The sequence below is a fragment of the Pyrgilauda ruficollis genome, unplaced genomic scaffold, assembly GCF_017590135.1.
Source record: "Pyrgilauda ruficollis isolate IOZ18807 unplaced genomic scaffold, ASM1759013v1 scaffold80, whole genome shotgun sequence".
Taxonomy (NCBI): domain Eukaryota; kingdom Metazoa; phylum Chordata; class Aves; order Passeriformes; family Passeridae; genus Pyrgilauda; species Pyrgilauda ruficollis.
The window spans coordinates 1471709-1497167 of NW_024529933.1; the positions used below are offsets into that span (position 1 = coordinate 1471709).

General features: G+C 40.0%; 1 protein-coding gene across 2 annotated transcripts in view; it reads left to right on the forward strand.

Annotated features, from left to right (window-relative positions):
• DGKI (diacylglycerol kinase iota) overlaps positions 1-25459 on the forward strand; it is a 99463-nt gene that overhangs the window by 63110 nt on the left and 10894 nt on the right. For both annotated transcript variants that reach the window (XM_041487495.1, XM_041487497.1), the window contains 2 exons: positions 9523-9548; positions 24051-24088. In XM_041487495.1, coding sequence (XP_041343429.1) covers positions 9523-9548; positions 24051-24088 — 64 coding nt within the window. The remainder of the gene's footprint in view (positions 1-9522; positions 9549-24050; positions 24089-25459) is intronic.

Sequence of the window (25459 nt, forward strand, 5' to 3'; positions counted from 1 at the left end):
CTCCCAGTCCTAGTTTTCTGGGCATTGCACAGGAATAGCAAGCCTGTAACCATGTGCTCTGTGCCTGCCATAAGGAGCTGCCATCTGCTTGGAGAGGAGACTGGTTCTTAATGTGTTCTCACTCAGTATACCAAGCTGTCTTATCAAAGCAAAAACTAGTGAGCTTCAGAGCCTGGGTAAGAAACAGCTCTGTACATGTGTTACACACACATTGGGCTACACACCGTGTTCAAGCTTTCACACCTGGACATCTTATTAGATGCATTCAGACTGTATTTCTATTCCTGTTCATATCCCTAAGTTCTGGTTTAACAGAACTTAGGCTGTTAAACCAGAACTTAGGCTTTCAAAGAGAATAGAAATGTAGTTTGGTAAAATAGCTGCTCTAAAATATCACACAGAAGTACTATTTCATCTGAGTTGACTGTGTGAAATTTTAAAAAAGCCAAACCTTTCAATAATTCTTCAGATATCATCATGTTTGTATTTCTGCTGTGGCTGAAACCTGGGAAATGTCTAAAATACCATGTGACAAAAAGGTAAAGACAAAGGATAGTTGTATGGAAATAGGTCATCTTTTGAGGTTTACAATGGAGTATTTTAGACCTGCAGAAATTAGTGTTTGGTGAGGCTGGGGATGATATTCTGACATGAGCCCTCACTTGACTCATGGAACAAAAGTGATTATTTTCACTAGGGCTGCTTGGAAAGTTCATTGTTTCCCAGGCTGTGTGTCTTGGCATGGCTGCTCTGCAGGAGCTGCCCTTTCCCTTCCATGTCTAATGTGAGTGCCTGAGTCCCCTGGCTCTGGGCTTATATATCAGGGTGTAGGAGGTACAGTGCCTCTTTCACACGCCTGCCAAAGGACTTGGGTGAGCAGAGACACTTTTGAAAGCTTAAAAACATTCAGTCTGTCCTTGCTTGCCTGCTGCTCCTCTGCACTAGGAAAGGCCCACTAAAACCCACACCTTTGTCTTGGTAGCTGAGACAGAGAGTGTTTAGCAGTGCTGGCACAGAGGTGTCTGCAAGGCAGGGAAATACATGGGGAGCAGGGCCATAACAGAGAGCCTTGCTGAGGTTCTGGCAGTGCTGATGCCCATGAGCAAGCAGGGACAGATGGACCTGACTAAATTATGCCAGGAGTTGAAATCAGAGAGCCAGGGGTGGCTTGGAACCACTGTAACCCTGACTCCTAGATTCCTGTTTCTGTGCCAGATATCTAAAAGTGCAGCACAAAAATAATATCTGAAACTCCCAACAGGAAGTTCTTTCTCCATCAATTAGTCTATAGCAGGAGTGTAAACAGCTCAGCAGTTCTGGTCTACCTAGGATCTCTGTGTTATGCATATTAGCTAAGGTAATTTTTTTAATTTTTAGATTATTTTTTAAAAGATGGTAGGTAAGTGAGGGTTTCTTAGTGCTTAGCACTTGTGAAAATCAGGTGACTTTTTTAACATAATTGCAAGAATCTGTTTCTGAGGGATTAATGTGTTTCAGGAACAAAATGCTGTTTCTCAAAAGTGACGGGTTTGCATTGTTGTAACAAACACACCATTTAGGGTAGCTTCTGGATTGTTTAGAAACCCAAAGTGGCCTAAAATTATTTGGGTAGTATCTCAAGACACAAAGCAGCTGATGTGCTTCACCTCCATCTAGCCTGAGGGCCAAGTGAAGCTGTGTCTTATGAAGCAGGTTACACCTGATGTGCTCAAAATGGGGCTGCCATGGCATTGTGCTTAGCAAAATAATTTCTTTCTCTGGGTTAAATAAAGCTGAAGTCCCAACAAAGTGACCTCTGCTTTAATATTTTCTTGGAAGAAGTAAAAATGCACCTATTTGTTGTTGAGGAAAAGCCAGATGTTTTGTTACCTAATAGATATGCCTTTATTCTCATGTAGAATGATGAGGAAATGCATAAATGTAGCCACTTTAGCTCCTGTTCTAGGTCTTCTTAACACAGTGACCTGTGTCAAACAACATCCAATCCCTTGACATCCAGGTTGTTGTTTCACTAAAACATTTCATAATGTCCTTAGATCTCATTTTCCATAGGTCAGTGAGGATTTGAAGATTTAATTAGTCTGGAAATGGAAGAAGAGCATTTCAAAGAAGCTGGGATAGGACCCTCTTAAAAATAATTCTCTTGTATTCCACTGAGATATTTTAGTGTCATGTGATGATAAGAGAAAGAAAGGCCAAGTATTTATGAAAAGACAAAACAAAAAAAATTAATCCAAACAAAACTGTGATTATTCTACAGTGATCTTGCTGCTCATTTGGAAATACCTTCTTTTTCAAGTAAATACCAAGCCAGCTTGCTCAGGTCATGTTTTGCGGTGGAACTATCTTATCCAATATAAATTTTATAGAACATTTTTCTATCCTTTTTCTCCTTTAAAAAAATTAATGATAGGCATGTTGGAGTTTATAACTGATTTTGCAATAAAATCTTCTATTCCCTTTTTAAGCAGTAATTCCTAGACGACTCCTCTGGGTGTCAGTACAGCTTCAGGTATAGCTACATTGTGGTCTTACAAGTCTTTATTAAAACATTCCACAGTGGACAGAGGAAAGGTAAGAGATAAAAAGTTAAGCAGTAGTGCAAAAAGGCATGTGACAATATAGGGGACACTGACATGCCTGAGAACCAGCATGGAACACATCTGAGTTGCCCTGGTTTCCCTAAGAAGCACCAATTACTTTCCTGTATGTTGGACTGACATGAACAGCCTGAGGCAGTGACTGCTGTGCAGGTGGAGATGGAGACTGCTGAAGGAAGTGATGCCTTGTGAAGGCTGACCTAGAACAGAGACTAGATGGAGCTAAAAAATAAAGTAGGTATTTATTAGGAGGTCTCAATAGGTACATCTTGGGCAGCACAAGAGCCCAGCCAGGGCTACACCAAATATGAACCCAAAATGGTCACAAAAATGGACAACCAGTCGGGGGGGCGGGGGGGGGGGTCTAACATTTTTATAAGTTCTGGTCCATTACCATATTGGAGTTAATTGTCCAGTTACACCTTTAAGATATGAAGTCCCATCCTTCTTGTTTTTCCCTCTTCAATCCACATTGTTTATGTTCTTGGGCCTAAGATTTTGATCAGTTGTCCTTGGTCCTAAGCTAGGAAAGGAATTATTTTGTCTACCTACTCTGTGAAGAGAGCTTACCATTCCTTAATATGAAACTCAGAAGTACACTCTAAAGCAGTACAGAATCTGAAAAATATAAAAGCTACAATGTGAGGCATCAGAAGTTACAGAGATGCTGGAAGGAACACTGATCTTGTCCTTTAGCAGGATTAAGGAAAGATAAGATCTCTAGTGTTTGTCTGTAGATGGTCGTTGCAGGTTACAGGACATTACAAACAGATTTCTGTTTGGTTACGAACAGATTTCTGCAAAATAATAAATAACGTGATTGGAATTTCTCAGACTCAGGGGGCTTTGCTGGTCAGCATTTTCCCATGTGTGTGAGGCAGTATGGTCATTGTCTACGAGAAATATTTGGGAGAAAAGAATGACAGGAAAATGGGGTAGTAAAATCAGAAAGCTTTGTAGAGAGATTTTGAGAATTGCAGAAAAACTTGGGTTGGGAAGAACCCTGAAGGTCATCTAATACAAATCTTCAGGATAGATCCAGCTAGATGAAGTTCAGAGCCTTTTCCAGATGAGTTTTGAATATCTGCAAAACTGGAGATTCAACAATCTCTTTACACAACTTGTTCTTCTCTTTGATCATCCATGTGGATAGGCATTTTTTTCCTTAACATCCCATCTGAAATCCCATGTGCCAGCTTGTGACTGTTGCTTCTTTCTTCATGCAGACTCTGTTTTCTCTATCCTTTCCTGCTAAGTAGTTGAAGGCAGCAATTAGATTTTACCCAAACCTTCTCTTCTTACTGAACAAACCCAGATTCCATAGCCTGTCCCCCGATGCCCACAGCATATCTGCAGCCCTTTCTGGAACTCAGTCCAGTTTGTAAACGTCTGTCTTGTTCTCAAGTCTCCCAAGCGTGAAGTAGAGGGTCAAAACTCACTTCCACCTACTTTATTGCTCTGCTCTAGCAAATACAGCTCAGTGTGTCTTTGGCCCTTTCCATTGCAGGGAGCTCTGCTGACAGATTTTCAACTTGTACTCTGCATCCTTTCTGAAAAGCATCAGAATAGCATCAGGCATCCTTTCTGAAAAGCTTCTTCTCAGGTGTTAAACCCTCAGCCTGTCTTTTTGCATGGGTTTACTCTTCCTGAAGTGCAGGACTATGCATTTGCCTTTGCTGAACTTGCTAACTTGCTATACTTCTCCAGCCTCTGATGGGAATGTATAGGGTCAAAGTGAAAGTGTGGGGAAGCTCTCAGAAATTCTTAGGCTTTTATTTTTTCATCAAGTGCCATGCCCAGACTGAGCATTATCTGCTCAGGGACCAGGAAAGCAAGCATTTCTGCCTTTCTACCAATAAAATTATGTACTGCTTGCAGCTGGGACTGCAGGGGACTTGCAGTTACAGGGGTATTGATACAAATTGCTGAATGAGAGGATTTCCTCACCTATGTTTTAAACATACTTGATGTGCTAAAATTTTTCTTCATTTGCAGTCGGAGGATATGTGAATGAATCCCAACAGGGATGCCACTTTTGGTTTTGAAGAGATGCACTTGCAAAATGAGCAGGAATACGTTTAATTTGACAGCTCTTGCTCTCCCCTCATCACAGGCAGCTGTTGTCAGACTGAATTAAAAAGTTTGCAGAAATACATTCCTTAAGCAGGAAAAAAAGTGGAATGGTCATAAACCCCAGTAGAATTGCTGCATAGAGATTGTTATTTGGCCTTTAAATATTAAATGGCTGGTTTTAAACAGGTCTGGTGCAGATAGTTTCTGCTACAGGTTTATTGATTAAAATAGCTGCTTTACATCAGCTCCAAATTTGTTTCTCCAGAGGCTTTTGTCTTCATGAATAATGTACTCTTTCACTGAAATTTTGTTAGAATTAATTTCCTGGAGTCTGGCTGTATATCTCTAGGTTCCTAAGTCTCAGCTGACAAGGCTGAAAATTGTGATATTCCCTGCACTTCCTCCTTAGAAATGAATATTCCTTCTTCCACCCATCTAGTCTGACCAAACCTAGTGCTTGCACATTGGACTGTGCACTTGGAAACAGCTGTGACTGTTTGGCTCTTTGAGAGAGGTTTGTATGATACTGAAGGTTGCCTTGTCTATACTGAGGATTAGATTTCTGCAGCAATTCATCCAAACCCTTCAAGAGTGAGTGGGAAAATTCCAGTGAGCTTTGGATCAGACAGTGAACTTGGAGGCTTGTTGTGGTTTCAGGTGGGCAGGTCTCATGCCTTCAATATTGTAAGTACTCCAATTTGCTGGATGCATCTAATTATGCATGATCAGGCTTTTTTTTACACCATTTTATGGCCTTTTGTATGCATTTCTAAAGATATGCACCTTGATTTCTGGAAGATGCTTGAGGATTTTGTGCTAAGCCCAAAGGGTACTGTTTTGCTTGTGTAAGGGGTGGTGGAACAGACCTTGCACAGCTTCCCCTTGCAGGCTGAGGCTTGCAAGTTCTGTTATCCCTCTGGGTTGAGTTTGCTACTCTGCAACAGGAGAAGACTGCTGCAGGACCTGTAAGAAAGGAGGTCAATGAACAGCTCAGTCAATGAGCAAACAGAGATGATAAGACCTTTCTTGACAATGTGCTTTTCCTCCTCCTCCCTTCTGATCCTCTTTCCTATCACAGAAATATGTCTTTGCTCAAACTATCTGCTACAACAATAGCTGTTTGCAAAACCAGAGCAGGGAGAAAGTCAGATTAAAGCCTTTGGTGAAAATATGTGAAATCAGGCTCCACAGTTTCATTGATGCATGGGAAAATAAATATCACTGTTGGTAGAAAAGACAATTGAATGTCATGGCTCTGGAAATGTAGTCAGTCACAGATAATCTGGCCTGCCTTTACTCTCTTGGGGAGATGATGACCCTTTCTTTCTACAAGTTAATTTTACACCAAGATAAAACCAGAAGAAAAACCCAGTTGATGTATATATATATAAACACATATAAAGAAAAAAGTTATTCCATTCTGAAATGGCCAAGAACAGGATATTGTGGTGCCTGAACCTTTTCCTGAAGATTTTTTCTGTTTTATTTAACCAAATGAAAATCTCTTCAAGATGTCATTTGGCAAAGTGTTTTGACCCAGGTGAGACCGCAGATCTTGACAGTATATTAGTTTTCCTGAAGTATGTCTGACTTGTCTCTAATTTTTTTTTTAAGGCATGGAGGCTGTGAAGATGATAACTGGCTTCTTTATGACAGTGAAACACATAGCCAGGATCATATTGGGAGGGTAGCTGACAGGCACTAGACAGATGGTTCCTGTGTGAATGTTAGCAGATGAGAATCCTCCCTTCTTGGAACACCTGTCTGATGACCAGTGCTGCCACAGTCTGTCTCTCACACTTCTTACAGACCTGAGAGAAAGATGTGTGACCGGAAATATGAGCATCTACTGGATTTTTTTGGTCCTCTCAGGAAAGCCCCTGTGGCTGTGGAGTGAGTGGATGTGGTTTAGAGCAGGTCATTAGGTTTTCTCTCTTTCCTCCCTTAGAGCTTGCCGTAAGCATGGGGTGGCCCGGTCAGTGCACAAAATGCCCTATTCTATTTAGTGTGGGGGTTTCTGCAGCCTCACTTCCTTTCATCACAGCTAGAAACAAGACTCCCCTTGGTGTAGTTAGGAGAGGACTTGAGCAGTTATGAAAGCCTGCCTCCCCCTTGCTAAATTGTATGGCCTGGAATTGTAGGAGGATGCTGAAAGTCTTCTCCACTCTGCCAAAATTCTTCATGTCAGTAGTGGAACAAAGGAAGCCCAGTTTATTGTGGTTGAGCCTTTGGTATCTCCAGTGGTGGAAGCTCTCATTGAGGCTTTTCCTGTGGCTGGGATATTCAAAACCTTCCTTTGTGGCTTTGCTGCTACATAGAAAAGTTGAGCTTATGCTATTTTTTTTCCTGGTGTGTGAAAGCAGGAACTGACTCTCTGTCAATTAACAAGGGATGAAATGAGCCAACAAGCCCAGAGTTTATCAGAGTGAGACAGAGAGGTGCATGTGTACACATCAAGATACTGATATATACCTGATGAAACTATATAAATAAAATTACATAAACCTTATTTTCTCAGGATGCCAGGCTACAGTTACTTGACGGATCCTTTCAAATGAAAGCATTGCTAGTAGCATCGGTGTAATGTTAAATTTCTTACAAACATTGTATTTGAGACAGGCAACAAAGCAAAAAGGCAGTAATAATTTGAAAAATATGAAAAATTTTAGGCACACAAAATATGAATAAACATATTTTTCATCCTCCCCTTCAATCAATGTTTTAATTGAGAAGGCATTGATATTGTAATAACATCTCTTCTGTTGTTGATGCTTTAAGGAACTAATGACGTCTGTTTAACCAAGCATAAAGAAGAGACAAATTATAGGATAATCTGTATTGTTTATTTTATTGTTTCAAATAAAGAACTGAAAGGTGATGAAACTGGGCAATTAAGGAGCAAAACAAAGGAATAAATTCTGCTGATGCAGTGGAATACTGCATTGGTAATGGATGGAGAGTCAGAACATGTGAGCCAAGGAACCTTGCATGACTCTTGCGTGTAAAAATATTTTCAAGTATCTAAAAAACTTTCACCTCTTGATATGACCCATTCTGATTTGTTTAACCTTGTAGAAAATGCAGTGGGTTTTGATCTTCAGAAGGGGTTCTGCTAGGAGTTGAGGGGAAAAGTCTGTAACTAATTGGTCAAAGCAGGACAGCTCTAGTGGAGCCTGCTAAATCCTTTGGGTTATCTGCATTCCTGCTGTATTCCACACACATGGCTGAAGGGTGAGGGCAGAGCTGGCATGGCTGGCAGCAGAGCAGGATACATGCTTAGGATGTTCAGAAACAATCAGAGCCTTTAATGGGAGTAGAGGATTAATTAATTCTGATCCATACAGACACATTGGCTTCTTGTGCAGCCAGAATCCTAATTAGGCAATCAAATTTTTTTCCTTTCACAGTGACCATTGCTCCAGCTGTGCTGCAACTCTTTCCTCTCTTTATTTGCAAATCTCTCTCTATTTTGCAGCAAAAAAATTTACATACTTTGGCAGGAAAGCTTCCTTCTTTTCTTTCAATTTTTCCTGTTTGCATCTACATATCTGCATATCTGCTTCTGATGTTCTATAATCCTTCAACCTTAATTTTCAAACCCTTGTTATGAAATGAGATCATGGCTTCTTCCTCATCTCCTTTATTCCTCTAACCCAGGGTTGCTTCACTTCTTTTCCCCACTCCAGCCCTCAGCCCCTGCTGACTCAGTTAAATATACATGTGTGCTTTCCCCCTTTGTTCCTTCTTTTCCCTTCACCCCTCTGTGGCTGCTTTTCTTATGTTGGCTTTGATCTCTTTGCTGGCAACACTAACATTTTAAAATCTTTTCTAATTTATTATTTTTGTACATTGTTGTGAAATTAAATATCTTGGAAAGGAAACATGGGTTGCTCCACTCTCTGCAGGAACAAACTCATTGGGTGGGAAGACTGTGTATTCAATTGAAACCTGTGCTGGGGAAGTGCTGAGGAATGGTCCAGTCCTCTGGACTCTGTGCTGTCAGTCTGGTCTGAGTAATGAAGGCACATCCCAGATTCAGCTCCATGGTTAGCCTCAGTTTTGCTAAGCCACGTTACTGCAGCAAAGGGAAAAATGGAGGGCCAGTACTTCCAGGTTCTTTTGTTCTGGGTGGTGACCAAAACCATCAGGAGTGTAATCCTTAGTGATGGGAACCGTGACACAAATCCCTGGAATTCACTGAGGTTCTTCTCTTTGTCAGCAGCGACGCTGAGAGGTCACTTGTGTTTCATAACCCTTCCCTCTTTTGGGGCTCTATCAGAGTCCTAGTCCACTGGTTAGCGTATCCCATAACTCTTGTGTTGCAGCTGGTATGTTGCTTTTTTCTGTACTTACATCTGTGCAGACATTTTTTTTTTTATCTGTTGTGTCACTTTTGTGAAGATGGCATGTGTTGTTATTAATTATGATTACTGTTTTATGCTAACCACTACATTTATTTATGGCAAAAAAATGACCACTGTAATGACTGTGAGTTCCTACCAAGATGTAATTTCCTTGACTACCCCTAGCTGTGGGGTTTTCTCCCGGCAGTGGCAGTAGCAGGTGAGTTTCTGCCAAGTTTCTACAGACAGTCTTTGCAGCAGCCCTCCAAAGATGGCTCCATATGGTCACTCTGGTCTGTAGAATCTGCTGCTAGATGACCTGTTCAGCTCTAGTCCCTTTTTTTTTTTTTTTTTTTTTTTGTCAGATGCCTTTCAGTCCTCTCTTCTAAAGAATAAAGAATAAAAATTTTAAATTACTCCATATCCTATTCCCCAGAATGAGACTAAACTTTATTTGTGACCTTTCTTTTACCCAAGATTGACTGGGTTTTGTTGTTTTATTCCAGGTCACCGGTTTCTTCAGAAGATCAAGGTAAGATCTGTTTTATAGATACTTACAGCATATTAAAAATGAGACCAAAGACTAGTGAATAAGCTCTGTTTTAACACAGTTGTGGTGGAGAAAGATATTTTTTTATAAAAATGAAACTTTGGTGTTGATGAAACTTTGTTCACCCCTAGACATTAAGTGTTTGATCATTTAGTTAGTTTAATTGGGACTGACAAAACTGTTGAGTTATTTGTAAAATGAATCTTGCTTAATCAAATGGAACTATTTCTAGAGTTTACAGTTTATTCATCCACCTGAATAGAGCGTCACCTGTGGAAAATGTGTGGTCTAAAGAACACTACATGTTTTTGTAAAGATAAGCACATCTTTTGTGACTCTCACAGGACAGCATCTTTGTCACTGTGAAGAGAATGCATTGTGTTTTAAAAGCTTAAACACACATTATCTTGGGTTACCAGTAAAGTCAGTTTAGTAGGACAGTATGGAATTTAGGGCAGCTAGGCTCATCTACATGGAAAAATCTCACGGCTTGAGTAGCAGGAGTTGCAGGTTATGGCAATATGCTTGCTGTGAGGGAGACTTGAAGGATCTGTTCTTTCCCTGTGGCCTAAAGAGGGACTTTGTGATGACCAGCTGTTTAAGTGGCAAACTTAAGTCCATCTACAGTATATCAATATATGGCAGCACTGGTACTGAAATCCAGAGACATACTGTGAAGGCGTGGTAATTGCACTGCCAGAGTTGCATAAGGAATGAGGAACAAAAAAAGGGAGACTGACTAGAAGAGAAAGTTCATCGTGTGGCTCTGAACTGGGAATACTCTTTTGGTCCAAAAAAGAAATATCTGTTTTCTTCTGGCATCCAATTTGTATGCAGTCACACAATCAGAACGTTTTCTGGCCAATACCATAAGCATTACTCAAGAAATGTCCGGATGGGAATAGTAAGGACTGCTGCAAATGGAGGTGTAAGAAGGTCTGACCCTGGAAGTGTGTCACTGAACTATGTTCAGTTGGAGTGTGGAGTGACAAGTTAGGTATCAACCTACATTGTTCTTGGCTCAGCCAAGGTTTTTAGTTCACTATAATGGATGTCAAACATATTGTCATTAATAAACTCTGTTCCATCTCCTTGGTGAGTCCTTTCTCAGTAACAAAAGTTGTAAAGAAAGCCATAAAAGTGAACAAACATGCAAGATCAAAGGTATATCTGGCCCATCTAGTCCATTCCTAGTGTCTGGTCGCAGCAGATCCTGTGACAAATAAAAATATGAGACTGGCAGAAGCATACAGGCTTAATTTCCTGGTGTGCCCTATTAGATTTTTATGATTTACAGCTCATTGATTTTGTGAACCAGATGGAGTTTTCCTGTTTAATAGTTTATCTGCTTTTTACCATGACCACAGATTCTAATATTCAGTATAGGACTGTGAGAAGTTAACAGTATACCTCACGTCTCCAGCTCTCAGAAGAGATTTGAAATCATTATAGTCTAATATACTATTTCAGGACCTGGACTCAAGCTGCATCTCAGTGCATAAACTTGTTAGTGATGAGCTGTTCTTGCTATTTAATTTCCCTTGCATTTACTGTATTGCTTCATCTTTATCTATTAGTGGAGCTGCAGACGGTGTATATGCATTTCCTTGTGTATCTTTAAAGGCTGGTCTTTGATGCTGTCAGAATGCTTTTCTTCTATCCACTATTTTTATTCTATTTGAGTTTTTGACAAAAACTTCCTGTTTGCCATCTACCATCTGCTGCCATGGTTTGGCTTTTCAGGTTTGATCAACATCTCTGAATAGCCTCTTCTTCCTTGCCTTTTTTTCCTTTATCTCACAAACAACCTCTTCTGAAATGCAGAGTGAAAGGCCTTGACCAATTAGTGACATGATAGTGCCAGTTATTAAGAGTTTTGTGACCATGGAGTTTCTAACTAGATTTGTTAACCCTATAAATATGTAGGAGCTTCTCTCAAGCACAAAAGATTTCCCATTCTCCAGGGACTTTTCAGAAAGAAGGGTCCAATACTTGGATTTCCTCTATCCCACTACGCCAGCTACAGACCATGGTAAATGGGCACAGTACAAAAATGAAAATGTGATAAAAGTGCTGCAGCATAAGCTCTTTAGAGTCTAGAAGGTTCGACTGCATGTGTGGAGGCATCTCAAATTAGCCTTAGATCTCAAATCTCTTATCTAAACAAAAAAGAGGGTCCATGAGAGTGCCAAAAACTTATCTCTAAATTGCCTGTCTTTTATAGTGTTTACGCAGATGTCTCCTGGCATATTGTTCTTGGAGTACGTATCTTGAAATCAGTTTTGAGACTTATATGTTCATTAATAATCAGTACTCAACTGTGTACCTATTCAATGTTAAATATTTACTTTTTTTTTTTTAATAAGGCAATAATGCTTTGGGCTACATAGTGAGGGAAGATAATGTACCTTCACTGTACCTACATTCTGCCCTGTATTACAGCTCTTCTTCCCTACTATGGACACCATTCTAGTGCTGATTTTCTGATGATGTTATGTGTTGATCATTACTGAGAAAAGGCTCTTTCTCTGTTGTGTTGGATCTTTTGTTTTAACCTCCCTCTTGCTTCTTGATCTTTGTTTTGTCTGCTTTAATATTCAGTTGTCACTTTTTCTTCTACTGTTTCTCTGTGGAGGTTTTTATTATCATCCTCTTCTTGCTTTTTAAATGACTCTTTCAACCACAAGGTTGCATTCTGTGTATATTTTTGCACTGTGCTCTTGCCTTGGTTTCTGAATGTCCTGCTTCTGCTCCAGTGTGGACAGAGTGGTACAATCATAGTGGGAAGCAGTAGCTGTAGCATCTGTAGTGTTCTAACAGACTTGTACCAGAATTAGCCTCTAATGTGAGTGGCACTTCCATTAATCCCTGACAGGACAATGCATTATGCTGTCTTGACAAGGGGGTGAAGATAAAGCACCATCTGTCTGGGACTGGGCATCTATTGAACAATTGTAACTGCACACAATGCTCCTTGTTGTGGACACATGTTAGAGGCACCTTTATCAGTTACAAAACAGGCCCATTTTAATTGGCACAGAAAGGGAAAGAGCACTGCTAGAAGATCCCAAATTTCAAAAGAAAAAATACCCAATGCCTCTTAAGGTTTGTGTCTTTGTTCTTGGTACAGGTAGCTAGGAAATAGATAACTAAAGAGTGAAATCCATCAGCCTTTTTTTTTTTCTTTCTTTTTTTTTAATAAACAAAAGGAGTAGACAAAACCCCTAACCCTCAAATGCTCTGACAAAATGATACAAGTCAAGTAAATCTTAAAGCATACCAGTTTAGGCAGGGGGTTGATGACTCTGAAGAAGGACCTGTCCAGTCAGGTATTGCCTGTTGCAGCTCCATGCCCTGCAGCCTTGGAAGTAAGTGGTTCTCTTTGGGTTTTGGGGTTAGATGAGACTCAACAATAGGCAAGTGTCAGACCCATGGAAGACCTGGTATACGTCATGATGGAGGGCCAGACAAGTCATCTTTTAGTGAAGGGTATCACCTGCTACATTTTTGCTGTATAAAAAGTCCTGGTGATATGACCAGGAGGTCTGACACTGTTGGAGGTTATTGCATCCATTGTGTGATGGGAATGCAGACTTCTAATACATCGTGTTGCCCCTACATAGTCATTGTCTGGTTATCCAGTGCACACTTGTTGTCTGGTTGTGGTTAGGTGAATGGTTGAGGTTTACCAAACCCTTCATTCACCCAGCAAACCCTTCATTCACCCAGCACCTTTCAGAGTTGCACTGTATTTTGTGTGCACACTGGATCATGTTTTGCCCACTCCTATGTACAGCCACCCTGCAGAAATCTGCATTAAAAATTCATATTTGTAGTTTCATCTGGCCAAAGTTAGGTTCTCTCTACTATTCTTTGCTTACCTTATATGTTTGAGTTGATTCTTCATCATCACATGAGCAATTGAACGAAATGACCTTAAAATGACCTATTTTCATTTCATGTATTCTGAAAAAAAAACCCCAGCAAATTCTTGAGTGTTGCTATTAATAGTGTAGGGACATTGGTGTGTTATTCATGTCATGGCAACTTAGAACTGATGCTGCTCAATAATCTTGTGTCTGACTTCAAACCTTGCCTTTGATGGAATTATTCAGTTTTAAGTAGCTATACTAATGCACCTCAAGTAGCAGTCAACCAGAGCTTAATCCTAACACACCTGAGTTGTATTCTGATTGGGAGACAAAAGGTTTCAAATATTTATGTCACTGCTCTCCCACTCATTTTTCTAAAAACCAACGAGATTGGGCTTTCTGCCTAGTTTGCTTCCAGCAGATGTGGTTTTGCTGCATCAGCATAATTTCTGTGATTTAGGGTTTGTGGTTTTGGGCATTTTGTGTGTAATAGATTCAAAATTCATGAGGGAATAGGGAACAAATGAGAAATTAAGACAAGAGGGAAACACACTCAGTGGAGCAATTTTGAAGACAGTTAGTTATTACAAAGTAATAATATTATACAAGAGATTAAGATAAAGGATGGGGTTTCTGCTTGAAAAGACAAATAGCAAGACTCAAAGGTCTTTCAGATTCTGCCAGATGCTGGTTCCATGCCATGGAGTCACTCCATGACTTGGAATCATCTAGCCTGGATATTGTATACTTAGGAGGGATTTGTGTAGAGCCAGGAGTGCATTAGAAGTAAAGTGAGTTTATAATGGTGACTTCTAAATTAGTCTCTATTAGAAAAAAAATTTCCACAGGGATTGCTTGGCATGGGCTCAAACTGGAAGTTTTAGGTGGGAGGTGTAATTCTGTCCCTGGAGATCCCTCTGAATAGAGAGAGCTGCTATCTGAGTTATAAGGAAGGGGCTGATCAAGTGTGTGCATGGAAGGCTGTGGTGGCTTCATCCCACACAGGAAAATGCTTTGCTATGCAGTGTCTGCTCCTGCCTCGGAATGCCCTGTCCACTCTGGAATTTGCTCCAGCTCCATTACAGAGAGGAAATCTAAACACATGCAAGGAGGAAGATGGCTGCAGGAGTCCCAGAAAATAGCAGAAAAAGAAGGAATAATGCTTCCTGGAACCTCCAATAGATGGGATTTCCTGTTGCCCATGGTGGCGTGTGGGAATGCAGACTTCACTCTTTTCGCCTCCTTTCTTCTTTCTGGAGCCACTCTCCACTAATCTTGAGAGTCACAGTCTGAAAAAGGATGTTCTCTAGAGTTTTGAAGCAGTCTGCCCTACTGATGAAAAGGGTGAACAGGGTGCTGCAGATGAATCCAAACATCTCAGTGCTGGTAGAATTAAAAAAAAATACAGATAAAAAACCAAATGGCTATTCTGTACACCAGAGGCCTTCAAAAGAGAGAGAGGAGATGCTGTATTCTTCATGGTGATGCTGCTGTTTACCCAGCAACAAATTGAGATGTCTTGGAATGCTTTCTCTGTGCAAATTAAAGAGAGTATGGAAGGGGTTGGAGGAAGACTCCTGACTGCAGGTATTTATTTTGATTAATTAGCCACTTTGGGAAGAAAGCCTTTCTGGACAGTGTTTTGAAAGTGTCTGTGGCTGAGCCAATGATGCCGTGGGGATCTGCTCTGGGTTGGCTCATTTGCTTCTCAGTTCAGCAGAGGCTGGCATTGATGCAGACCCAGGGTCCCCCTGTCAAGAGAAAGCATTCTGTGAAAGCACAGGTCTAGGGCTGAGGGATGTCCTTTCTGGATGAAACCTTTAAAAGGTGCCTACATCTACCCTCTCATCATATCCAGGCAGTCTGAGGGGTCAGCAGGCATCTGAGAGGGAGATGTCTGGCAGATGTGGACATCTAGATAAGTAATAGATGAAAACAGAAAAATATTTGTTTCACGATGTCCACTGCCATTATCCTTTCCCCCTCTGGAGGAAGTATGTGTGAGGAATATGTTGCGTGAATCAGAGTGCTTGTTTTCAAGCAGAAACTCTGGGTAACCTTGCAAACTACTTTGCTTCTGTTTTTTCTTTTCTGATGGAGGTTGCTCATGGTCAGATAAGAGTGGCAATCACTTCACCCACTGAAGAACTTGGCTAGAAAAAATATTCTTGAACTGAATTTTGGATGATGTAGTCCTCCTGTGAAGTCCTAGCTTTTTGATGAAGTGTTGCTTAGATATTGCCAGGAAAAGGCACTGCAGCCAGTGTTGCAGTGGCAAAATCCTGAAAGGAATGTGCTAAGAGTGCCTGTGATGGGAATGGTCCACAAAGCCAGAGAGGAGGAACAGTGTGGCCCACAATGCTTCCTTTTTGCTGTTCTATTTAGTTTTAAATTAAAAATAAACCACTGCTTAATTATTTTATCTGGAATTCTCTTTATTCCAAGGTAGTGCTACTGTATTGATAAAATTACTGCATTAGTCAGCCGAAGTTTTCCCTGCCTTGTCTTCTCACTTCATCACAGACATTTTCTTCCACTGCATCACTCCTGAGAATGACACAAATTGTTGTCTTGGTTTAAAAATAAAAATGGTGGAAGGGAAAAGGAAGGCAAAAAAGTGATGATGTGAGCCAGATGGTGCTTAGTTTATCAGTGACTGTTCTTTGGGGTTATGAACCATTTATAAAGGAAGTACTTTTTTTTTTTTTTTTTTTTTTTTTTTTTTTTTTTTTTTTAATTTTGTTAAAATTTTTTTTTGTAAATCTGAGTTAAATGGTTTTGCAGCAAAAGTTCAACATTAGGGTATGAATACTTTCACTCTAACTATCAACTGCACTCTCAGCTCTGCACTAGTGCCACATAAACAATTCAGGTTGGACTCTAATTGGCATCAAAGTAGCTTTAAAATAGTCTGAGTGAAAATGGGGCTTTAAAGGCAGCTTGAGTGTAATTTACATCTGCTTGAAAGCCTCTTTATCCTTCCAGAGTTGTATGAAGGGACTTCTGTGTAAGTGAGAATTTAGCCTTTCTTTCCCTTTAGCAAGCATGTGTGGCTATTTTTGCCTTCCCTTCCCCTTCTTCTCTCTTACCAGTGTTTTGGTGCAGTTGTTTGAATTTTTAAATTCTTAAAAGGTAAACGTTCATAATGCATATTTTTAGCCACCTGAGTAATGATTGATTTTTTTACATGTTAAATTTAGTTAAGTTAGGCAAACAGATGCAATCAAGACTGTGTCAGTTCTCTAAATCTGCATGGGTTGCAGTGCTTTTGTAACTAAAGGACAGCCCCAAATATTTTGAAGGGTTTTCTACCTCTTTGTCCAATCCTAGAAATAGATGTTGAGGCATGACTTATCCAGAGGGCCAGCAGACTTCAAAAGTGTCTCTCTCAAACCACAAGAGGACATTTGCTTATGCAGGTTTTCCTGTCCAGATGAGATAGCTGAAGATACTGTGTGAGGTATGAAGTATGCTGAACAGGTGCGTGTGCCTGGCTGCTGCTCCGCAGTGCTGTTGAGCTCTTGATTGCACTCTCAGTTTTCTTGGTCTCTTGGGAGTATTTTGAGCTCTCAGGCTCTTTATTTTGTTGTCTTTCATGGAAATAGTGCCTCACAGCAGAGCTCTTGCGACCTGCCTAGACTGGTGCCATTGCCTTCAGGTTCCATAAGAAGCCCAAGACCTTTCTGAATCTGAGAACCTGTGGAGAACCCTTGTTTAACACCTGTTTCTTTAGGGCAGTGGAAGCAAACAGATATATTTTGGAAAAAAATTAAAAATCGGTGAGTCTTTGTTTTATTCAGCACAAGGGATATTATGATTTAGGCAGGAAACCTCAAAACTGCATCTATTTTTTGCTGTCATATTTTCATCATGCTTCTTCTGCAGTCTTTGGGCTCCTTCAGCGAGTTCAGGAACCTTTTTCTATTCCCTGTGAATGGAGTGAATGAATATTTCAGTGAATATATTCACTATATTCCGTGAATATATTCACTATATTTAGTGAATTCAGTGAATATAGAAGAAGTGACACATAGTGAATATAGATCAATGAATATGTCTAGGTGAATATATTTCAGTGAATATAGAAGAAGTGGTTTTACCATTTATTTCTGGATTTTTCTTTTTTTGGCCAGCATCTAGAAAACCCCCTAACCTGCAAGGTTTAGCTTCTGTTTAACTTTTTCTTGGTTTTCAGTTGCCACTTCCACTACTTGCAGGTGCATAAAATACATGAAGAAAAATTTAATTGCTTCTTTCACTCAGCTTATCTTCAAAGGAAATATTTAATCATCAGCAGCTTTGGTGAGACTTGAGATTGTCTGTAGATCAAAGACCTGTGAGCTCACAGTCATTCCAACAAAATGTTATTAGTTTTGTAATTTAATTTCTCAGCTCTGTAGACAGTTTGGCATGTGTATTTTATAGGTGTTTTTTGTTTCTTTCTGTAACTTTAAAAGCAGATAAAATGTTGGAAAGAGGTAAAGTTTTTGTAAAAGCTCAAGTGCAGAGATTTGCAACTTCTCTTCATGGATCCCTAAAATTGTTCTATGGGACTGTCAGGCCCTTCGGAAATACCAAATGAATTCACTGCTCTGTGTCTTAGGTGCCTGTTTCTCACAGTCCTCTCAGAAGGGAAGTAAATCCACAAAGCAGTTCTTTGTGGTTCTCCCCACGCCTTTCATCTGCAGGTCAAGGCTGAAGATCATGGCTAGAGTAGAAAAAAACCCAGTTCTGTACATTTCTGGGTAAGTTATATTACTGTCAGTTTGTCATAAACTTTTTATGAACAAATTGTTGTTTATGGAGAAAAGAGTGTAGTTCTGAATGGGCTCCAGTTTTTTGAGGGCATAGCTTTTGGAGTGATTGAAATAGAAGTTATTGATTTTTGTAAAACTGGTGAAAAATAAACCCCAAGGGCTTCTTTTGTTATCTTGTCTGTAATGCTGATCTTTAACAGCTCAGAAGACTCCAACTGTGTAAAAGTACTCTTCTAATCAGGGTCAGCTTTTAACTTCTCAATATGTAAAGCAGTAATTTAAATTTCTGACTCTAGGAATTATACAAAGACTAAAACAGCAATAAAGGATTGGAAATGTTCTGGAAGCTAATGATAGTCCACGTTAAGTTTAATAACTCAAAAAATCTGATGACGTCAACTTCTCTTATCGTTTCTTCTCCATTATCAGCTCTACAAGGTTTGAATGAGGCAGTATTTTATAAGGTATTCCTTAAGAGTTCCCCTGAGCACTCTAGCAGGAGAAGGTGGTGAACACTGACACTCAAATTCTGGGCACTCCACACCAAAGCTCTTATATTTTTTATTAGCTGCCTCCAACCAGTAAGAAGCATTCAGCACTGAAATGCTGATGGCATATCAATTCCAAATGCTGAATCAGTGCATTAGATATGTCTTAGAAAGGGCTGGACAGATGCAGGCATCGTCTCTTAAATGAGGTTTCTGCAAGGAGCTGATCACTTCAGATTATAAACTGTCTTACTGTGTCTTTTGAAAAACCTATATGTTTTATGAGCCCTAATTCTGCTTAAGATCAGAGAATCATAGAGTGGTTGGAATTAAAAGAAAACTTAAAGAACACCTAGTTCCAACTCCCCTGCCATGGGCAGGGATGCCATCCACCACTGTCACTTTGGTCAAAGCACCCTCCTCCAACCAGGTCTTGAGTTATTGTAGCTGAATTCTGCCATAACTTCCCGTGTGCTTAAATATTGTCATACTCTGATTAGATACATTGATACCCTGGTATTTTAAAACTCATGGTAGGATGCATTATTGCAAATAATATTCTCCTGTCACACTGCATTTCATTCATAGATCTATAATTGCCTGCATTTTAATTATGAATATGACAACTCCTTGGTGTGGTACTTATACTTTATAACATAGTTTTAAATAATTCTGTTCCCTTCATTCAAAATGTTTAGATCTTCACTAAAGAATTGCTTGTAAGTGTTGAAAACTTCAAAGTTGCTGTACATTTTATCAGCATTCCTTGAGGCTTAGTTGGTACAGAAGTAGTGGGTTCAAATATGGCATTGAAAGAGTCAGATCAGGTGTGCAATCTGACTAATAAAATCTGGAGGATATTTCTGGTTTATGAATAACTTCTACTCAAGTGAAAAGACACGTTACCCCTGTACTACTGATGGTGGCAGGCTGTAGAACCACTCTGCTCTTTGAGATACTTTTCAGTGCAGACCATCTGCTTTTACTGTCTTGCTAATGATTATTCAACTAACTTAATATCTTCCATGTCAACTACTTTAAGCAAAGACCCTTGTGATCCTGAGATGTTACTTACAAGGTTTTGTAAGAACTTTTGTCTTCATGCTCCTTCTGAAGGTGTTTTAGCAGCAAAATTTCTGGTGTGATAGTAACCCTGCATCTGTCCTTGGTGTTAAGCTGATCAGCAGCTTTGGCATTAGGAGGAAATTTTTCTATAGGGCACACAGGAAGGGGTAGTTGTTTGAAGTTTTTCCTTGCTTTTGATGCTTCTGAGAATTTTCTTGGCTTTTGAAGTGAGCAATGTGATGGTGATAACTTCTGCCCCTCTCCTGATGTGCTGCAATCATGGCCGTAGCCCTTACATTTATGAGACATTCTCATTCTGCAGCTGATGGTATACGAGGAACTGAAATTTCCAAGACCATGAGTATTGCCTGGTGCTAGCAATATCACACCTTAGAAAACACTAAAAGAAGACCTCTCATTTTTCCCTTGCTTGCTTGTCATTCCTGGAGGTGATCAGACATGTCTCCTGGAGTCGTGCCATTCTGAAGGATACCCTCTCTGTCCTAGTTTGACCCTTAATTTAGGTGCTGCAGGTTGGTAATTTTCTCTAGAGGTAATTTTCTCTGGAGCTTCTTTAGTCTGTGGAGCACAGTGTGAGCTGTTGCAGGGGAAACTATGTTATTTTCTGCGGAGAGTTATTTTCTTTTCTGAGCATCCAAGCAACCCTGTGAGACCTCTCAAGCATCTTGTAGCCTCTGAAGTTATGGAGTATGAATACTTCTTTCTCTGATGCTCAGTTTAATGACTGACTTTGCAGCATTGGTTTAATGGTTCTGGCTTCACATGCAGAGCCAGAGAGCAATTGTTATTTCAGAAGCTAATTTTGTCTGGGAAACAAAAAATGTTTGTTGTAACTCAGTGACATTAACACAGATTTTTAGATTATGAAATAAAAATAGCTGTTTCCAATGGAAGCAGCAGACATTAACATAGAAATTAGATGAGTGATATATGCCCTAGGAAAAGTATTGTTTTCAGCATGAGAGTATACTAGTACTTGTTTATCCAATCTCGATTAGCTTGCAGCATTACCACAATTCAATTAGCAACTTTTTCAACATGGCTTTTCTTATGTTTGTGCATTATGCACCTGTATATGCTCAATAATAATTTATAAGTGAGGTGGAGAGTTGCTTGTGTTTGAGGAGGTTTGTTTTGGTGTGGGTGGTTTTCTGATGTTTGTTTTGCTTGTAATTTTTTTGTGTTTGCTGGCAGGCCTGGGCATAGTGGGTTTTTTTCTTTGTTTGTTTGGGTTTTGTGTTTTTTGGGGTGTTTCTTTTTTTTTGTTGTTGCTTTTTTTTTGTTTGTTTGTTTTTTTTTTGTTTTGTTTTGGTTGGTTGGTGGGTTTTTGTTTGGTTTTTTTTTTTTTTTTTGGTTTTGGTTGGGGTTTTTTTAAATGAAGATTCTTTTCTAAGCTGGGTAGTTAGAGCTTTGCTGAGGAGGCAGCCTGGGGACCGAGTGCTTCCTCAATACATGAACAGAGCACCCCACCTGCCAGTTTTGCCAAGCTGTCACCTCACCAATAAAGCTACTTGCTAAATAACTATAAAAGGTAATAAAACATTTTTATTAGTAATAAGAAATACTTTTCTGGGGAGAAATTGAGAAAACAATGACTTGATTAAAATATTTATTGAATCAAGAGATTTTTGAGACATCTTTAAGACCTAAAGGTATATTATATATGAAAAAACAGTGGCATAGTCCATTTTATGTATTACACCAGTGGTGCAGTGTTGCTTAAAAGAAATAAAACAATTCTCACTTCAACGCTTCTAATTTTAAGCTAGCCTGGCTTTGCATGTTAACAGCATTTTTCTCCAACTTCTGTCTGCTCTCTTGTCAATGCCATCTGCTTGCTTTATTCACCAACCAGGTGATTTTTGCCATCTTCACCCTCCTCCTCAATATGCCCAGCAGTCCCATTTGGGTTTATGGGGTTAGTGTGCTAAGCAATAGTCATATATTTATGTAAACATGCTCCTGATTCTAAAGAACCTTTCTCCATTTCTAGCTCAATAGCTTCTAAATCTTCCTCTGTTGGGGCATACAGCTCTGAATTATTTTACTGGTGTGTAATCTCTTGTTATGCCAGCTGGTTTTGTTGATCTGTAATGTATTCATTTATCCAATAGATTCTACTGTAGCAAAGCACTTAATTTTAAGAGTGCAGGTAGACTTGGCGTGAAAAGAATGTAATTAGCTCAAAGCTAAGCACTTGCCTAAATGCTTTGCTGGATTTGAGGCTTAGGAAAGAGATGAAAAGATTGGTCTAATTATGTTGAATTTGTTTTAGAGCTGCTTTATCCTAATAGCCTTATCACCAGACCACTTCTGATTATGGATTTTCAGTGTAGAAGACTTTTCACATCTTGTCAGGCTTTTCATAGAATCATAGCTCTCTCTGGGTTTTTTTGAACTGTAATCTTCAGCATGGCCTGCATAAGAAAATGTATCACTGCCTCTTAGGAAAGTGACTTAGGGAAGCCATGTCTTAAAAAATTGGATGTTGAAGGCAATGAAAAACTCATGTCACCAGTTCATTTGATTTTCACATATAAGATGTGCAAAATATATATTCTTTAGCTACTGCAAGTTCAGACTGCTGTAGCCTAAAGAATAAAGGTGTCAGTAAGACCAGATTGATCAGGAAAAAGAGAAGGAAATTGATAAAGCAAATTGCATTAATTAAATTCTGCTCTGATATTGATTTGGGCTGAGCTATTGTTAGAACTATTGGGGAAAAAAAAGAAGGACGTAAACCACTGAAAATAAAAACTGAAGAATCTTCTAGCTCTTACCTGGTGGTGTTTGCCTTCTTCCATTCCTAAAATCTGTGTGCACTCACTCTCATAGATGTCGGGGAGATTTTTAGGATTTGGTTTAACTCATGTTCACTGAAAAACTGCCCTAAATCTACAGTTGCAAGAATTACTGCTTCCTCAAGACAGAGCTTAGCTGGACTGGGGTTTTGCTTTTCCCACTGCTGTGTGGCCAGTGGGCACACACAGCACACATTACTGAGACCAGAAAGCCACATAGTAGGCCCAGGTGTTTTCAATGAAAAGGACATTTGTTGAGTTGCCTTTGACAATCCTTCCTCTTCTGTAGTGTTTAGCTTGGATGTCTTGTCATTTCTGAAGGCACAGCAAGCTCATCATGGAATTCCCACCATGCCGTTTCTTGTGTGCTATTTTTCAGAGGCAGGGTTATACTGCGGTTGTCTTTCCCCACTTGTTCCTGCTTACTCCTGAATGAATTTTTGGCATCTTTATCAAGGATGGCACTTGGGCAAATGCTTAATTTGATTGCACTGCATAGACACAAAGATAGAAAAGGTCTTAGACACTCTTGAAAAAGTGTGAGTTGAGGCAGATGTTTAGTGCTTTCGAAGATGCAAACCACATAAGTGCTTTCTCAGAAAAATTATTCATCATTGTTTTTTTACAATATAGATCATGATAGGGAGAAGGAGGAGAAAAGGACACAGCCACATAGTGATAGGTTTGTAACAGCTTCTCTGGGCAATAGAGGGCCCCAGGCTTTTGCCTTCCTTCTATTTTTTAACAGGCTCAGGACAGACACTAGTGGGTAGTGAGAAGCTCCCAGCTGTTTGCAGCTCTGTCCTGCCTTGTTGTGAGCCCTTGTCCACTTTTTCTCTTTTTGCTTCCATGTCTGTTTACAATACAAAGGCTGGTAAGGTGAGGACTGGCTCTTGCTCTGTCTTTGACCCTGCCTGCCAAACCCAGGGGACTTGCTGCCCTCTGACATCTCAAAATGTATCTGCAATACAAGTAATTGTTAAGAAATTTCTCTCTTGTCACTCAGTCATCTACAATTTGGGATTCTCAGTGTACTGGAGACTGACTAACCGCTCCACCATCAGCATGACAAAGTCTGGCAGGTCTGTCTGTAGACAGTTTCAGGTTCTCTGTGCAGATAGCACTGGTATTTTCAGTGATGGATCAGGTGCTGAAGACTTGACCTTGTCTACCTTGTGGACACTGTTGAAAGGTCTCAGAAGTGTCTCAAGTGAAAAATTCAGGCAGAAGCCTGCAGTTCCAGTAGAGCATTGGAAATGATGGTTTGATGATGATACAGCTTTCATCACCATGGGTTATCTTCTGCCTTTCCAATATGTGTCAGCACAGGGTTTGCCCTACTTTTGGTAGTACATGAGAATGCAAGTGGACTGAGGGATGTCAGTCTTAACTTACATGTATTGTGAGCTATGTCCTCAGCTGTGAAGCTGTATGCATATTGCTTTCTGCCTGACATCAGTTTTCTTTTTGTCTTTTGCAGCACTTTTACAGGCAGTCATATCTGGTGATGTACTGAAGGTAGGTACAGAGCACTGAGTATCCACTTACACACAGTTTTTTGCTGGTCAGATATAATGTACATTTTATTACACCGCTGCTCAAATCATAAATAGGCTGCTGTGGGGACTTCTAGCAAGTGCCATTTTACAGCATTTCCAGGAAATCCTGAACACCAGGGGAACACATAATTCAGGTGAGGTGTGAAATTTGCATGAATAGGATTTGGTGTTAGCCAGAGCCTTTTTGCCCAGGATTCAGAGCCCACTGCACAGAGCAATGTGCCAGTCACTAACAGGGAAATTACTGTATTGGCAGTGTTGAACAGCAGGGTAATTCTGACACAGCATTACACAGGAAAGCATATTTTCCACCAGTGAGGTTGGTGGCCAAGACCCTAAGCACTAGCTCGCTCAAAGTCTATCTAGGCAATCACGAGACCAGGTAGAACAAACCTCAGCTGGTTGTTTTATCACCTGATGGATGTCTCAAAACATGTAGTGCCTTGGTATAGTAAGTTTGGGAGGCAAAACTACTCATGCAATTTTTTTTTGTGCCAATGACTGCAGTCCCGCATCAGACAGCTGTTCAGGCTGCCTGTCTCAGTAGCCAAGTCAGGATCTGAAAACATGCTCTCGAATTTGGATGAGGACTGTGATTAATGATAGCAATTTTATCTGTGAGAAGCCAGCTTGGAGCCATTTGTAAAAATGACAGTGCTGTTAGGCCAACTTTTTGCCTGCAGGTATTTTGCCTCCCTTCTCTACCATTGCCTCAGCTCTTGTGGCTGCAGCATCTAGGGAGCAGTCCTTCAAGTAGTCATAACAATGTTGTCTCCTTTACACTTCTTGAAAATGTTTTGCCTGAGCTGGCTTTGATGGGGAAACTCCTCGTCCTTCTTCAGATGTGCTGCATCATAATAGAGTCCTCGCTGTAGCAATTCTCTCCTTTTTCTGCAGTGATCTGCACTGCAAATCCCACCCTCCCTCCCCCAAAGTTTGCAGCATTTCTGAGACCTCCCTGGTTGCTGTTTCCCTCTTATTCTTACCCCATGTATTGCTTCCTCCTTGGCCAGCCCTGAACAGGGTGCACTGTGACAAGGGAGATCCATGACAGTCACCTCATCTCCTTGTGAAATTCTGAGTTGGAGTTTTCTTATATAGTCAGAAAATATTTGACTCCTGTGCTGAGGAAAAATTTGAGTCTTCAGCAAAGAAGCCAGAATTTTCTATCAAGTACATATATTTTAATATATCCCAACAACATTGCCAGATATGGTTTGCAAGCATTCCTAGCAAGCAATAAATCATCACCAGTAGAGTAGCAATGTCTCCTTGTTTAGGAAATACAGACTGTTCTCTTTACCCATATAATTGTCAATACTTCTGGTTT